Raw genomic sequence first — 17,991 nt, 5'->3', positions numbered from 1 at the left:
GAAATAGGGTAAGATATTGGGTAATTGGAGCTGAAGGGATTTAGATTGTGAAACAGGACTGATTGTAAAGACTCAGAAATGGATAGCACAATACTACCTAACTGTAATACAATTATGTTAAAACACTGAATGAAGCTGAATGTGAGAATGATGGAGGGAGGAAGGCTGGGGGCAAAAATGAAATCAGAAAAAAACATAGATGGTAAAGACTGAGATGGTATAATCTAGGAATTCCTAGAGTGTATAATGATAGTGACTAAAAGTACAAATTTAAAAATTGTTTTTGCATGAGGAAGAACACAGAAATGTCATTACTGCAGGGTGTTGAAAATTGATAGTAATTAATACTAACTTATGTGTGAAACTAAAGCAAAAAAATGTTTATTTGGTACAAAATTTATATTTTGACTACTGCATTTCCTAATATAACTTATGTAGACAGCTTAATCAAACACCATAAGTACATGGAACCTTTAGTAGGGCATAAGATTTTGTTGGTTTCTCCAGAGTGATGTCCCCATAAATCCCGGAGTGATTTGAACAGTGAATAAAAAAGTATTTGCAAAGTCCCCTTTGGGGAATGGTGAGAAAGGGGGAAAATTCAACTTCCCCAAGTTGAATTCTGGATATTCTCACAAGCAGTGCAGACAGCCAAAGCAATAACTGAGCCCCCAATCTTGGGGTTTGTTCATATGAAACTTAACCCCACAAAGGATAGGTCAAGCCTACTTAAAATTAGGCCTAAGAGTCACCCCCAAGAGAACTTCTTCTCTTGCTCAGATGTGGCCTCTCTCTCCAGCCAACACAACAAGCAAACTCACTGCCCTCCCCCTGTCTATGTGGGATGTGACTCCTAGTGGTGTGTACCTTCCTGGCAATGTGGGGCAGAGGTCCTGGAATGAGCTGAGACTCAGCATCAAGGCATTGAGAAAATCTTCTTGACCAAAAGGTGGAGGAGCAAAATGAGACAAAGTAAAGTGTCAATGGCTGATAGATTCCAGAGTTGAGAGGTTATCCTGGAGGTTATTCTTAAGCATCAAATAGATATCACCTTGTTAGTCAAGATGTAATGGAGAGGCTGGAGGGAACTGCCTGAAAATGTGGAGCTGTGTTCCAGGAGCCTTGTTTCTTGAAGATGATTGTATGATGATATAGCTTTCACAATGTGACTGTGTAATTGAGAAAACCTTGTGTCTGATGCTCCTTTTACCTACCTTATCAACAGACGAGTAAAACATATGGAACAAAAATAAATAATAGGGGGAACAAATGTTAAAATAAATTTAGATTGAAATGCTAGTGATCAATGAAAGGGAGGGCTAAGGAGTATGGTATATATGAATTTTTTTCTGTTGTCTCTGTTTCTTTTTCTGAATCGATGCAAATGTTCTAAGAAATGATCATGATGATTAATATGCAGCTATGTGATGATATTGTGAATTACTGGTTATATATATAGAACGGAATGATCATAAGAATGTTTGAGTTTGTTATATTTTTAAAAACATTTAAAAATTAATAAAAAAGAAGGATGGAGTAGATATATACATATCTGATAAAATAGATTTCAAGACAAAAGATTTCAAGATGTCAGGAAGATAATAATTATACATATGTATGCATCTAATAACCTACTATTTTCAGTTAAATATTTTAATTTGGGGAAGATGTGAATCAGATTGAGCTAAAGAAGTATCCCCTTTTGTGAAAAAACCCTGATAGGTTTTCTTAATAATTATGCCCAAATGTCCTTAATACAATGGTTAATTTAAGTTCTGTAGACGGCAAGGTAACACTTACTTGAATTACTGCCTTCTTTACATATCTGAACTGTGCCTTAGTCTGTTGTACTTAACCATGTTTGTTTTATCATGCAGGGTACATCAGAGAAGGGTTCCTGGCTGTACAGCATGCTTTGGATAAAGCCATAATGCTATATCATGAGAGCAGTGCTGGAGAAAAGCTGTTTGATAGTATTAGCATTTTTGTGCAGAGATTTCCATACCCAGCTTATCATCACGATGGATTGCTTTGGGTCACAAGTTCTTTCCTCCCCTTGATATTCATACTTATGTTTTCTCCAACTGTACTTTCCATCATGCAGTCCATTGTGAATGAAAAGGAAAAGAGATTGAAGGTAATCCAACTTGTGTTCTGATAAAGTTTCTGTAAAGATCTGTTTATGCTGGTAGAGAGCTCTTTTGTATTGAGAGTTCAGTTATATCACATATTCACCACTGGGTATTTGTGGTTATGTCCTACCACCAAAATTCAAAAATAGAGCAGGAAAGTGAGTACTTACTACTTACCAATCTTCCAAGCTGTGAGGGCTTCAAGATATAGGCTCTCTGGAGAACAACAAAAGGGAAGACTCAGAGCCAAGGAGGGAAACAAAAACAAGATCACTAGAGGTATTTAAAGTCTATGGTGCCCATAGCAATAATAAACTTCAGTGCTGGTAATCATAGCTATAATAAACTTCAAATACAGCACAACTCCGGCTAAATATTAATACCTGCAGTAAAGCCTATTTACCTCAATATCCACTGACCCAGAAAACATGTCTGGAGTTAAACAAAAAATTATAGAGCATGACAGAAATCAAGAAAAAGCACAGTCTCAAGAGAGAAATTAATCATCAGATCCAAACTCAGAAATGACACAGGTGTTCAAACTAGCAGACATGAAATTTAAGTAACTATGATTGATATGTTAAATGCTCTAAAGGGAAAGATAGATGTGTTTGAGGTCCCCAGGTCACCCCTCCATTCTGAGACAGAAGGATTCATGGGACTTAGCATATAGTTATACTCACAGCTAAGATTATTATAGTGACGTAGTAAAAATACACAGCTGGATTATAAGAGCAAAAGACAGGTAATGTAGAGGAATCCACATATAGGCTTCCTCACACTCTCTCCCTCCCATGTGTGGGGTCACACAGAGTACACTGTTCTTGCAGCAGTGAAAATTCAGCAGCATGTTTGCAGTATTTCTGACCAGGGAAACCCATTACAGGCTCAACATCCAGGGTTTTGATTGGGTGCTTGTCATTTAGCCACACTTTGCCTAACATTTTCCAAAATTTCAGGCTCCTAAAAGGAAGGCGTGTTTCTGCCATAAACATTTGTTTGTAAAACAGTTTAAGCACTACACCACTCTTACCACTTATCTGGGTAGGGAACTACTTACCAGTCACGTTCCTATATGCCAGACAAGGGTCAAACATGCAAGCATACCTTTTCAAGAATGGTGGTCTCAGATCTGCTGTGTTAATTCTTTTCTCCAGAGTTGGTAACATGCAAGATCAGATAGGTAATATGGGCAGAGTGATAAAGACTATAAGAAAGATTCAAGTGGAATTTCAAAAAATAGAAAATACAATAAAAGAAATGAAAAATGCCTTTGATAATCTCATCAGTAGACTGGATTTACGAAAAAAAATCAGTGAACCTGAATGCAAGACAAATTGCATAAACTAAAATCCAAAGGGAAAAAAAATATTAAAAAGCCAGAATAAAGCATCCAAAAGTGTAGGTCAAAATCAAATGGTATAACACATGCAAAATTTGAATCCAAAAAGAAAGATGAGAGAATAGAGCAAGGAAATATTTGAAGAAATAATGACCAAGAATTTCCCAAAACTAATGGCATAATCAAGCAAAGATTCAAGAAGCTCAGAAGACACAGAGCAGGATCAATACCACACACACACACACACACACACACACACCATACTCATATTGTGTTGAAACTACTGAAAATCAAAGATAAAATCTAGAAGACAGTCAGAGGAAGAAAAACGGATACATTGCCAACAGAAGAACAAGGATAAAGTACAGCTGACTTGTCAGAAATCATGTAAGCAAGAAGACAGTGGAGTAATATCTTTAAAATGTTGAAAGAAAAAACTGTCAAACCATTGTTCTACATCCAGTGAAAATATCTTTCAAACATAAGAGAAAATAGAGATAATTTCAGGCCAACAAAACTGAGAATATTTATTGACATAAGGTCTACCCTACAACTTCCATGTTAATGGAAGTTCCTTGAGCAAAGGGAATATGATTTTAGGTCAGAAAATTAGATCTACATAAAGAAATAAAGAACATTGGAAATGGAATAAATTAAAGTAAAAAGTGTATATAAATTTTTTATTTTAGTTGCTCTAAAATATAATTGTCTGTTAAAAGGAAGAAGAGTAAAAGTATGAACTCAGTGTTCATAGCATATATAAAAGGTATAAAGAGAAATCACAGAAAAAAGATTAAATGTTTTGTATTTTAGTATCTTTAATGGCATTTTCCTGCTTTATATTTTCATTTTGTACTGAGCTCAGCTTATGTAGGTAGTCCTGCACTCATGTAACTACCACCACGAACAAGATGTGGAATATTTTTGTCAACCCCCCCACACCCATCAAAAAGAAAGCTACAGAATAGTGCTACATTTTTTGTGAGGGAGAAAATAATATATATATAATATTATATGTAATATTTATATATATATATATATGCTTATATTTGTACAAATTTGTATTAGCTTATATTTGAAATACTTGAATAAAAACAACCAAGTAATAAAAATGGTTACTTACGGGAGAAACAATGGAGGGACAAGTCTTCTCTGAATACCTTTCTGTAAGATTCTAGTCATGGAATATGTAAATATATCACTATTCTTTAAAAGAATCCTAAAATTAGAAACAAATACTTTAACATGACTGTATATCAAATAGTTATAGCCACATAGAGGAAGGATTTATTTCAAACAACTTTAAAGTATAGTGCTTTGACTATACCTCCTTAGTGTGATGCAATCTTAATACAAAGTAATTTGAGACTTCAATTCAGTAGTTTAATTTTTGTAAAAGCATTTAAGTAATTATGTTCAATAACATTAGAATCAAGGTTTGCAGTATAAAAGAAAAGTGATACAAATATAAAATTAAATAAATTTTGTAAATATTATGTAGTATTAAATTTAATTTGGAATATCCAAAATGAACTTGTTTATAAAAACATGTATCATGTAGGTTGGTTTATTAAAATATCCCAGAGGTAATGAACCACCTTTGTCCACAGATCTAAGTCTCTGGGTTACACTATTATATAACTGCTTCCAGGTTTAGGGAAGGAAGGCACAAAGTAAGACTGGATGTGTTGTTCAAGAAAGCATGGAACTTTCATGTTATGTCAGAAGAATTCAGGATATCTTTTCACTTTCTTTTTTTTCGCGTGGGCAGGCAAGAAGTCTGCCTGCTGAGCCACTGTGTCCCACACTCTTTTTACTTTCTTGATAATGTTCTTTAACATGCAGAAGTTTTTAATTTTGATAAAGCCTATTTTTTCTCTTATTGCTTGTGCTTTTGGTGTCATATCTAAGAAATTATTACCAAATCTATGGTTATAAAAGTACCCTCTATGGTTTCTTCTAAGAGTGTCTTAGCTCTTCTATTTAGGTCCTTGATTCATTTAGAGGTAATTTTTATACATAACATGTGAGAGTTCCACTTTATTCTTTTATGTGTGGATATCCAGGTTTTCTAACACAATTAGTGAAAAGATCATTCTTTCCCCCCAATTACTGTATTAGGCACACTTGTTGAAATTCAGTTGGCCATATATGTCTGAATTTATTTCTGGACTAGCAATAACATTCCATTAATCTACATGTTTGTCTTTATGCCAGTATCATACCTTTTTTTTATTAATGTTGCTTTGTATTAAGTTTTGAAATTGGGAAGTGTGAGGCCTTCAACTTTGTTCTTCTTTTGCATTATTGATTTGGCTATTCAGGCCCCTTGCAATTGCATATGAATTTGAGAATAAGCTTTTCCATTTCTGCTAAAAAGTCCACTAGGATTTTAATAGGTATTGCAGTGCATCAGTGTATTAGTTAGGGTTCTCTAGAGAAACAGAATCAACAGGGAACACTTGCAAATAAAAAATTTATGAAAGTGTCTCACGTGACCGTAGGAATGCAGAGTCCAAAATCCACAGGGCAGGCTGCGAAGCCGATGACTCCAATGGATGGCCTGGATGAACTCCACAGGAGAGGCTCACCAGCCAAAGCAGGAATGGAACCTGTCTCCTCTGAGTCCTCCTTAAAAGGCTTCCCATGATTGGATTTAGCATCACTAATTGCAGAAGACACTCCCCTTTGGCTGATTACAAATGGAATCAGCTGTGGATGTAGCTGAAGTGATCATGACCTAATCCTATGAAATGTCCTCATTGCAACAGGCCAGCGCTTGCCCAATCAGATGAACAGGTACCACAACTTGGCCAAGTTGACACCTATCCCTAACCATGACAAGTAAATCACTTTATGTAGTATTGATGTCTTACAAATACTGTTTCTATCCAGGAACATGGGATACCTTGCCATTTATTTAGATGTTCTTTAATTTCTTTTGAAATTCTTTTGTAGATTTCATAAGTTCTTCACCTCCTTGGTTGATTTTTTTTACTATTTAAGGTGGCTATTAAATCAACTCCTTCTTTGAAATCTTAAAAAAATAAAGGAAAGAATGAATAATGTAAATAAAAACATATATCTATGCAGAAGGGGTAGGAGAGAAGAAAGATCAATATACTTTAGTAAACTCCTTTCATTATATATGAAGTGATATATATTTAAAGTTTGACTCATTTTACTTTAAAATGTACATTATAAACCCTAGAGCAGCCACTCAAAATTTTAAGAAAGAAGTGTAAATAATAGTAAATAGAGGATATAAAATGGAATATTAAAATCAGTGAAGGCAGATTAGAAAGAACAAATATAACAAACAGAAAACAGCAACAAGGTATATTTTAATCCAATTATGTAAATAATCACTTCAAATTTAAATACATGATTATTTAATTATATAAAAGTTAGTAATTGTCATATTGGATAAAAAAACAAAACCCTATTATATCTATAATAATTTTCCTTTAAATATAAAGACTTAGATTGTTTAATGGTGTGCCATAAATATGAAAATGGCTGTATTAATTTCAGTAAATGTGGTTGTTTGAAGCTATGTGTGCCTGAGAAAAACCTGTTCTTGAATCTAATCCATTCCTGTGATTATAAACCCATTGTAAGTGGGATTCTTTGATGAGGCTACTTCAGTTAAGGTGTGACCCATGTCACTGAAGATGGGACTTAATCCTTTTACTGGAGCCCTTTATAAAGAGAATGAATACAGAGAGAAAACCTTGAAAGCAAGAAGCTGAAATCAATGAAACTTGGGGGAAAAAAAATGGAGAGACCAACAGCTGCCACCAGGTACCTTGCTGGGTAGCAGAGAAGCCAAAGGTCACCAAGCAGCCAGTCTTTGGAAAGAAAGCATCATCTTGATGATGCCTTGATTTGAACATTTTCTCAGCCTCAAAACTGTAAGCTAATCAATTTCTATTGTCTAAGCCAACCTATTTCATGTTATTGCTGGATCAGCCTACAAAACTAAAACTGTACATTTCAGAACAAAGAATGAGATAAGGAATAAAAAGGGACATTACATAATGATAACAGTTAACAATGCTAAACATGTATGCATCTAACAATAGGACTTAAAACTATCTGAGGCAATAACTGCTATATCTGACAGGAGAAATAGACAAACTGATAATTATTATTTGAGGTTTCAACATTGAACCAGTAACAAAAAATCGGTAGGGAAGTAGATTATCTGAACTAAACTACCAACGAACTTAAGATTTATAAAACAATCCTTCCAACCACAGTAGAAGACACATTCATCACTAGCATATATTAAATATTCACCATAATTGTCCATATTTTTGGCCTTAAAGCATATTCCAAGCTATAGCACAAACCTTCACAAATATGAAATAATAGAAACTATTCAGAAAATGCCTAAATATCCATAAATGTTTTTAAATTGGACAATATACTTCTAAATACCCCACAGATCAAAAAGGATATTAAGGAAAATTTTAAAATATTTTGAAATAAATGAAAATTAAAATACAACATAAAATTTTATGGGATGCAGCTATAGCAGTACTTAGGAGGATATTTATAGCACTGAATGTATATATTAGGGGAAAATATATAAAATCACTAACCTTAACTTACAGCTTAGGCAAAACTAGAGAAAGGAAGAACAAATGAAACCGAAAGTATAAGGAAAGAAAAATTACACCAACAAGTCAATGAAATTGAAAATAGGAATACATTGATCATGAATGCTAGTTCTTTGAAAATAGCAACAAAACTACTAGACAGGCTGACCAAGAAAACAGAAAAGATACAAACTACCAATATCATAATGAAAGAGGTGACATTAAACACATGCATTAAAACAATAATAAAGGAAATCTGTGAACAACTCTGTGCACATACACTGATAACTTAGGTGAAACGGACCAATTTCATGGAAGGCACAAGTTACGAAACCCAATAAAGAATAGAGGTAGATAACCTAAATTTCCCTGTATTTATTAAATAAGTCTATTTATTAAAATTCTTCCAAAAATGAAGGTATCTCTTCTCTGAGTCTCAGGAATTACATGCTTTTTCGGTGTTCTCTGGGGAAAAAAATGGTTCAATTTGTAAATTCTTGAAAATATAGTCCAGCAAGCATAACTGCTGAGAATCAATTTGACATTACACACAGTTTCTTATCATTTTCTTTCTGAAGAACTAAAGCAATATATGTCACTCTGGAAAAATACAAACATACATTTAAACAAAAAGAACACTGTAAACATACATTAGTTTTCTATTGTTGACATAATTTATCACAAACTTAACTGACTAAAAACAACACCTATTTATTATCTCACATTTCTGTAGATTAGAAGTCTGACGTGGGTCTCACCAGGCTAAAATCAAGTTGTTGGCAGGGCTGTGTCCCCTACTGGACGCTCTGGGGACAAATCCACTTTCAAGCTCATTCAAGTTGTTGGCAGACTGAAGTTCCTTATGAGTGTAGTACTGAGTTTCCCATTTCTTTGCTGCCTTTCATCCAGTTGCTGCCCTTACTCCTTTCCGATACTTGTTCCTGAGCCCTTGTATTTCAGACTGAACATTAGTGCATCAGATTCTGCTTACACTTGGAATTTCTTTGACCTTCCCTTCTGCTGCATTTCTTTTCTGCCATATCTTTCTGACTGGAGCCAGAGAAAATTATCTGATTTTAAGGGCTCGTGATTAGATTGAGCCTACCTAAATAATGCAGGATAATCGTATCTGTGAAGTCCCTTTGCCAAGTAACAACATAGTCACAGGTTCCAGCAACTGGAATGTAAACATCTTTGGTGTGCCATTCTGCCTACTGCAGAACATTATAAAGAACATTCACTCTGAACAGACCCTGCTAAAACTTTAGTAAATATCTTTCCTCTCTCTCACCCTCTCCATACATGCAAATATGCACACACAAACTCACAGAGGGGTTTGGCTGACAGAGAGTTTCAAGTTTAAAACATCAACTTGAAATAGCCAATCTAAAAGTACCGCATTTAAAGGCTTTGCAAAATATCAGTGGTTAAATAAACCATATTTGATCTTATGTTAAAAATTGAAATGTCTGATATATCTATAACCAACTATTTATTTAAAATATTAATGGTTCATCATACTAGGAACTTTATTTTTCCTATTTTGTAGTGATTACCTCAAAACTACAATTAGATTTTTTTTTAATAGGCACATTCTCTAATATTCCTAGATGCAGGATATAATAGAAAAAAAAGATGCAGGATATAATAGAAAAGAAAAAGGATCTTATTAATTCTTTAAGTATTGATTTGTAGTGTTTTCCATTTTGGTCCAATATTAGGTAAAATATTGGGGAAAAAATCTCTGAATTTATGAGAAACAAATTTAATCCCAGTAGTGCCACTTAATAACTCTATAATTATTATAAAAAATACTTGACTTTCTGAGATTTGATTTCTCATTTGAAAGTGGAGATGATATCAGTCATTATATAGGTTATGAGAAACAAATTAGAAAAATGTATGTAAAAGCACTATGAATTCCTGATGTATGTAGTGTCTGATTTCTGTTGACTTTTGCACAGGATTACCAGCTCATCGTCGGACTTAAAAACTGGATGATCTGGGCTACCTATTTCTTCACGGTCTTCCCTTTGTATGTCATTCTTATCTCTTTGATATGCATCTTATTCTTTGCCAAGGCAAGTGTGTAGTTCCGTAATGTCCAATAGAAATTCTAATGTGAGCCATATATATAATATTAAATTCTGCAGTAGTCTCTAGAAATAAAAATGTAAAAATAAAAAAACAGGCGGAGTTATTTTAATAATATATTTAGTTTTACCCAACATACAGCCAACATAAAAATTAGTGATATTTTAAATTTTTATACCAAATCTTCAAAATCTGGTGTTTATAGCACAAAATTCATATTTGCAGCACATCCCAATTCAGATGCTAAATTTTTCATGAGAATCAATTGATCTGTATTTGACACTGCTTCAGTTTTTAAATTTACATTCAAAATAATTAGAATTGAAATTCACTTTCTCTATCACATAGCCACACTTCAGGTGCTTCATAGCTACCTGTAATTAGTGGTTATTATATTAGACAGCATAGTTCTATTTGATGGGAGCCTGCTGCAGCTATCCTTTGAAAGGGAAAATATAATCATAGTGTGGGCTGATTGGTCTCAAGTTAACAGAATAAAGTGGTTTTCATTGACTCCACTCTGGGATTTAGTAGCTACTGAATCTGCCAGAAAGACTTAAACACTTCTGTATGAAATTAATTTTTTCATTAAATTTCCACCTCATTGAGTTTCAATTACTGACCAGTGTGATCTGTTTCATTAAGGCAATCATTTTCTCCCTCCTCTGTTGTATTTATGTGATACTATTTATTATGTAACTCACCTGATTCATAATTGTTTCATTGTAGATTATAAATGAGCCAATCTTCCGCTACAGTGACTATAGTTTCATCTTTGTTTTCCTTATGTGTTATGCCATCGCTTCAATATTATTTGGCTTTATGCTTAGCACATTCTTCAGTAAAGGTGAGTCTTCATACTCCTCCTATGATAGAATCATTGTTTTAATTGACTATAATCAAGTCATATTTGGACCTACTTCTAGATACCTTACGGAATGGTTCTACGAAGATGAAATACACATTGAAATGATTTGACAGTAAGTACAGAGAGCATTGAAAATTAATTTGGACATATATAATATATATTTACATATATATATTGACACTTGCCATGTGTTAATATGCTGTATCATATATATGTATAGACCAATGAAAATTGTTTCTTTTTGAGAGCTTACCTGAGAAAAGTATGTGTGAACAAATAACCCCATATTAGTCTAATTAGACATTTTATAGAAATAATTCTCTACTAGTCATTTTTAATCACTTCTCAAATGTTTAAGTGTGTTTTCTTAGACCAAAAACATTAACCATTATTTTTCCCATATGTTTCTTCTGTGCTCAACTGTGAGAATGTCACTACTAGTCATCCATTTTAGGATACAAATACATTTTACAGTTATAACTTAAATATCACAAATATTTAAAATTTTTAGTATATTGTCACAGGCTTTATCAGGTGATTGGTCTTCACAATTGGAATTCACAACTGTGCAGAAAAGAATTAACATAACAGTCCTGGACTGTTATCCTTATAAAGGCAGGCTTGCAAGGTTAGTCCTTCACTGTGTCTGACAACTTGGACTTCAGAAGAATTCCCAGCATTCCATATCTGATAGGAAGGTCTCACTGTGTCTAAACTGTTTGTGAAAACTATATGGTTTAAATAAGAGGGACGGGTAAGGGTATGGTACATTTAGTGGTTCCTTTCTCCTTTTTATTTCTTTTTCTAAAGTAATGCAGATGTTCTAAAACCAAATCATGGTGATGAATGTACAACTGTATGATAATACTGTGAACCATTGATTGTATACTTTGAATGGATTGTATGGTGTATGAATATATTTCAATAAAATTACATTTTTAAAAAACTGTATGGTTTATGCCAAAAATCTGCTTTCCTTCTGGGAATCTTAAATTCTGGTACACATTCTCATAGGAAGAGAATGTGTATATGACTATTCCCCAGTTGAAAACCTTGGGAATTGAGGCTCTAATTAACTTCCTTGGTAGACAGCATTTCACATGTGTGGTCAAAATTCATTGCTGGAGAATTAAAGTGCAACCTCTGTGATTATCCTGGGAGAGAACTTTGAAAGCTTGCTGCTGGTTTCCTCCAAATTTTACCCCATGAGTCCTTCTTTTGCTAACTTTGCATTTTGTATCCTTTTTCTGTAATAAAATAGCCCTGAGTACAGCTGTATGTTGAATCCTGTGAGTAGTCTTAAGGAATCTTTGAACTTGGAAGTAGTTTGGGGGAACCCTGATGCAGCAGTTAGCAGTGTCCCACTTTCGCAAGGAAGGTGTCAGCAACCAGAAGGTGATACGTTGTAGAGAAAGATAGATAGCCAGGTAAATACAAGGCAGTTTATCTATAAAACTTAAAAGAAAGGGATTTTTATTTCTAGTGCTATGGTAGTCTAGTCAGAAATGACTCTCGCAACTAAAACAATTAAGATATTGGTTAAAATATTTTAAAGCTTGTTTTTAAATATATTGCCTGCATGGTCCTGAAAATATGGAGTAGCCCCATTCCTCCTGGATCTTCCCCTTTACAAGGAAAAAAAATCTTAGAAAAAATGTAGTCAGTAAACAACCAAAGGAAGTCTGAAAAGTGGAAAGAAGAAGAAACACTGTTTAGAGATCTTGAAACTTTAAGAATGACACAGCCCTGAATTCCCTGTATTTTATTATTGCTTATAATATGTCTTGAACAGGGCGCTACAGAAGCCTCCAACCAGAACTGACAACAGGCATATGCAGACAGCACCTCAAATTCTCTCAAGACCAGGAAAAGGGTGGCCTAACAACAGAATTAATTTTGGCAATACCTGCTGAAATCTAGCCAGCCACCAAGGGAAAACCTACCCCAAAAACCTACCCCAGTTTCAGCTGGATCATGTAGGAAGTTGGTCCTTTACCCTAAACACCTACCCGCAGAAGCAGGCAGTTTTCCAGTTACCCTGCCTGGGTGGTGTTGGCAGGGTCCAGTGGTGAGCTGAGCCACCACTCCCAAGGGTAATCAATGAGACTGAAGAAGGTAGTATAAAGTCAGTTCTAGTGAACATTCCATCTCCTCTCCTCCTCTGGTGTCAGCGAGATTAAGCTGGAAGCTGAACTTCCACACCTCAACCACAAGAAAGCCGAACAAGATATTGATAAGCTAGTGAACACTCTTTGTACACTTCCACCCCCTGCAATGTCATTAAGGTCCAGTGGGGAGCTGGACTTCCATGGAACACCTCCCCCTGCCCCCCATTTTGCAAAAAGCAGTCTGAGTTATCCTACCAATTTCCCCCTCCTGTTAGCAGCAGGACCCAGCTGGGAGCTTATCTTATATCTCCAAACAGAAGTAATGAGGTAGTATGAGTAAATGTTCCATTGTCACAAGGAAGGTGTCAGCAAGCCAAGCCAAAGAGAGAGAGCTGAACATCCAACCACATCAGTCTGAAATGAGACAATGTGATTCAGTACCCCATTTTTGCAAAGGAGTTAGCAAAGAAGGTGAACACACACACACACACATCTTATCCTTGTACTATACCTCCACAGAGAGACTGCCTGTTAGAAAATAAACAGATTTAATGGTATCCAGAGTCTTAAAATACCCAAAATGTTCAGGATATAATTGAAAATCACTCATACCAAAAACCAGGCAAATCACAGCATCATTGAGAAATGATAGTCAAAAGATGACAAAATTGAAATGAAGCAGTTAATGTAATGACCTGACAAGGAATTTAGTAGCCCTCATAAGATGTTTCAACAAGCAACTACCAATTTCTTGAAACAAAGGAAAGAAAAAGGAAATCTCAGCAAAGAAATAGAAGTTATTTTTAAAAGCAAATGTAAATCATAAACTGAAAAGCATAAATAGCAGAAGTATAAAACTAAAGTGGAGATAACAGAGGATAGAATCAGTGAACTTGAGAACAAAAAAATAGAATTTATACTGTCTGAGCAAAGAAGAAAATATTAACAGAAAAGAAAAGAGAGTCAGGAATCTGTAGTAAAAACAAAATATTTGACATTAATATCTTTGAATCTGAGAAGAAGAGAAATAATGTGGGACTGAAAATATATATTCAGAGATAGATGGACTTCCAAATGAACAGGATGGTGGCATAAGATAATACAAAGTACTTCAGAATCTTTGAACAACTAGTAGAAACTGGCAGAACCATTTTTCTCAAAACTCTGGAAAAGAGTTAAAGGGCTGCAAGTACCAAATCAAGAAAATGTAACTATAAAAATAATAGAAGAAGCCCTTGGTGCCCTTGCTCCATGGTGCAGAGTGAATCCAGCCTTTATTCCCATTGTGGATCCCTGATCCTGTTCGTGAGGGAACAGGGTAACCACTGTGTACAAACTGGGGTGTCTGTATTCAGGACCAGTATAATAGGTGACAACCTGAAGGATGAATGAGGAAATTCATCTGGGGCTTGGCCTCCCAGACTTACTCTGCAGGCAGAAGCAGTTTTCAGCCAGCTAAAGCAAAGTAAGAAGTCCAAGTGGCCTGGGGCAAGGACTAGCAGCTGTAAGACTATGATTGAGAACCTGGAAGGAGGGAAAAGTCTGTTATGTAGGGAGTGAAGGGGACATTCAGATTCCTGTAAATGGGGCAATTCCTAAGGCCACAAGTAAACACAAGCCAAGGCCAAGACACAGGCTTAGAAAAGATGGAGAGGTCCCTACACTTCACTTTTGACTTGGGCTGATAATCTTGATAGGAGGGATAACTCTGAAGGAGAGCACCAGCCAAACAGCCAATTTTCAAAAACTGTGAAAGGTGTTTTTTTATGTTGGGTTTGTTTGTTTTTGTTAGCTCCTAGAACTGAAAGGGATTTCTGTCATGTCATACTGGATACAAACTTAAGAAACAGATTTAGGAACAGACTAAATCCCAGAGTTTACACATTAAAATGTACAGTGTAAACTATTTCCTAGTTTACAAGACAAACAAAGAAACAGAAATTGATAGTTCATACAAACAAGATAAAATACCAGGAGTCATTAGCAAACAAAATCACACTTTGAACATTCCAGACATACTTTTTTTTAAAAAAATGGTCTTAAATGTGCTCAAGGAGATAAAGGAAAACACAGAGAAAGAACTAAAAAAAATCAGGAAAACAATGAATGAGCAATATAGGAATCTCAAAAAGATAAAAATTTTAAAAAAGAACCAAGCATATTGGAGTTGAAGACCATGATCACTGAAGGGAGTCAAAACAATTGAAATGATTCAGGCTAAGAAGTAGAAAGGGAAAAAATGAAAAATGTGAACTGAGTCTAAGAAACCTGAGGAATACCATCAAGTGTTCTAGGAGAAGAAAAGAGAGAAGAGAGAAAGGGGAAGAAGGAATATTTGAAGAAATAATGGCAGAAATCTTCCGAAATTTAAAGAAAGATGTGAATATACACATTCTACAATCCCAACAAACCCCAAACAGTATGCACTTGCAGAGAACCATGTCCAGACACATAATAGTCAGTCAATGCCACAGGCGAGGAGATAGTTCTGAAAGGTGAAAGAGAAAAGCGAAGTGTTATATACACAGAACCAAATGTGATTAAGTGCAGATTTGTTATCACAGTTAAGAGGTAGTACTGATAAAGTGGTTAATTCAACAGGTAGACAGAGTATACAACAATCATAAATGCATATGCATCTAACAGCAGAGACCCAAATTGTACAAAGTAAATATTGATAGATTTTGAAGGAAGAAATAGATTATTCTACTTTAATAGTAAGAAGCATCAATATACAAATTTCAATAATGGATAGAACATTCAGATTGAAGTTTAATAAGGAAATCAAGACTTTAACAATCCTATAAATCAAAAAGACCTCATAGTCATATAGAGAACACATCACCCAACACCAGCAAAATACACATATTTTTTCTATTGCACATGGATCATTTTCTAGTAAAGTCCATAAGATGGGTCACAAAATAAGCCTCAATAAATTTTAAAGTATTGAAATAATACAGTGTATCTTCTATAACCACAAGGGGATGAGATTAAAAATCAATAATGAGAAGGAACTGAAAAATTCAAAAATAGGTGAAATCAAAATGAATGAGTCAAAGAAAAACATCACAAGGGAAATTAGAAAAGATCTTTAGGTCAATGAAAATGAAAACACAACATGCCAAAACTCATGGGATGCAACAAAGGCAGTGCAGCAAGGGAAATGTAAAGTTCTGAATGCTTACATTTAAAAAGAAGAAAGACCTTAAATAAGAAACCTAACCTCACAACTTGAGAATCTAGAAAAAGAAAGGAAAACTAAACATAAAGTGAGGAGGAGGAAGGAAATCCAAAGATTAGAGCATAGATTAATGAAATAGAAAATAAAATAAGCAATACAGAGAATCAATGAAACTAAAAACTGGTTCTTCTAAAATATTGAAGAGGAGTGAATACATCAGGACTCATTCAATGAGGCATGACCGTAATACCAAAGTCAGATAAAGATATTATAAGCAAAGTACAGACTTGATGATTATAGATGCAAAAAATCCTCAATAAAATCCAATAGCACATTGAAACCATTATACAGTGTAATCAAATGTTCATCATAAGAAAAGCAATATTAAACACCACATCAGTAGAAATAAGGGGCAAAGAAACCACACGTGATCATCTCAATAAACATGAAAAGGTATTTGACAAAACCCAGCACTGCTTCTTGATAAAACTTAGGTAGTTAGGAATAAAAGAAAACTTCCTTCACTTGGTAAAGGGCATATATGAAAAGCCTACAGCTAACATCATACTCAGCGGTGAAATTCTGAAAACTTCCCTCTAAAATCAGAAACAAGACAAGGTTGCCCACTGTGGTCACCACAGTCATTTAACATTATTCTGGAATATCTAGCCTGAGCAATTAGAAAAAAAAATAAATAAAAGGCATCTAATTTAGAAAAGAAGAAATGAAACTTTCCCTATTTTCAGATGACATGATCCTATAGACATAAATGGCTTAAAAATCCACAACTGAGCTACTATAGTTAACCAAAGAATTCAGCAAAGTGAAAAGGTACAGGATCAACATGCAAAAATTCAGTAGTGTTTCTATACACTAATTACAAAAAAATATGAAGAGGAAATCAAGACAAAAATTTCATTATAGTAGCAACAAAAAAAATTCTGTAACTAGGAAATAGTTAACCAAGGATATAAAGAACTTGAACGTAGAAAATATAAAACATTCCTAAAAGAGATCAAAGAAAACCTGTGCCAGTTTGAAACTGCTGGGTCCCTCAGAAAAGCCAGGTTTTTTAATCTCGGTTCAATGTTGCTGGGCGGGTTCTTTTCATTAAGTTGTTTCCATAGAAATGTGACCCAGCCAGTTGTGGGTGGGATCTTTTGATTAGGTGGGTTCCATGGAGATATAGCTCCACCGACTCAAGATGGGGTCACTTACTGGAGTCCTTTAAGAGGGAACCATTTCAGTAAAAGCTTCAGTGGCGACAGAGCCTTCATGAGATCCAGACATTTGGAGATGCAAAAACAAAATGCCCCCCTGGGAAGCTGTTTGAATGAGAAGCCAAACGACCAGCAGACACCAGCTATATGCCTTCCCAGCTGACAGAGATGTTCTGGACCCATAGGCCTTTCTTGAATTAAGGTATCTTTCTCTGGATGCCTTAGTTTGAGCATTTTATAGGCTTAGAACTATAAACTTGCAACTTAATAAACTGCCTTTTTTAAGACCATTCCATTTCTGGTCTATTGCATTCTGGCAGCATTAGCAAACTAAAACACCACCTAATTAAAAGAAGGATATTCTGTGTTCATGATTTGGAAGACAAAATATTTGTAAGATGGCAGTTCTACTCAGAGTGGTTTACAGATTCAATGTAAT

General features: G+C 34.7%; 1 protein-coding gene across 6 annotated transcripts in view; it reads left to right on the top strand.

Annotated features, from left to right (window-relative positions):
• LOC143667399 (phospholipid-transporting ATPase ABCA3-like) overlaps nt 1–17,991 on the top strand; it is a 324,917-nt gene that overhangs the window by 61,593 nt on the left and 245,333 nt on the right. For all 6 annotated transcript variants that reach the window (XM_077141587.1, XM_077141586.1, XM_077141582.1 and 3 more), the window contains exons 6-8: nt 1,878–2,137; nt 10,043–10,159; nt 10,902–11,019. In XM_077141587.1, the coding sequence (XP_076997702.1) occupies nt 1,878–2,137; nt 10,043–10,159; nt 10,902–11,019 (495 nt within the window). The remainder of the gene's footprint in view (nt 1–1,877; nt 2,138–10,042; nt 10,160–10,901; nt 11,020–17,991) is intronic.

Source organism: Tamandua tetradactyla, chromosome 23 (genome assembly GCF_023851605.1).
Source record: "Tamandua tetradactyla isolate mTamTet1 chromosome 23, mTamTet1.pri, whole genome shotgun sequence".
Taxonomy (NCBI): Eukaryota; Metazoa; Chordata; class Mammalia; order Pilosa; family Myrmecophagidae; genus Tamandua; species Tamandua tetradactyla.
The sequence above is the reverse complement of the archived record's forward strand: the minus strand, read 5'-3'. Positions and strand labels throughout refer to the sequence as shown.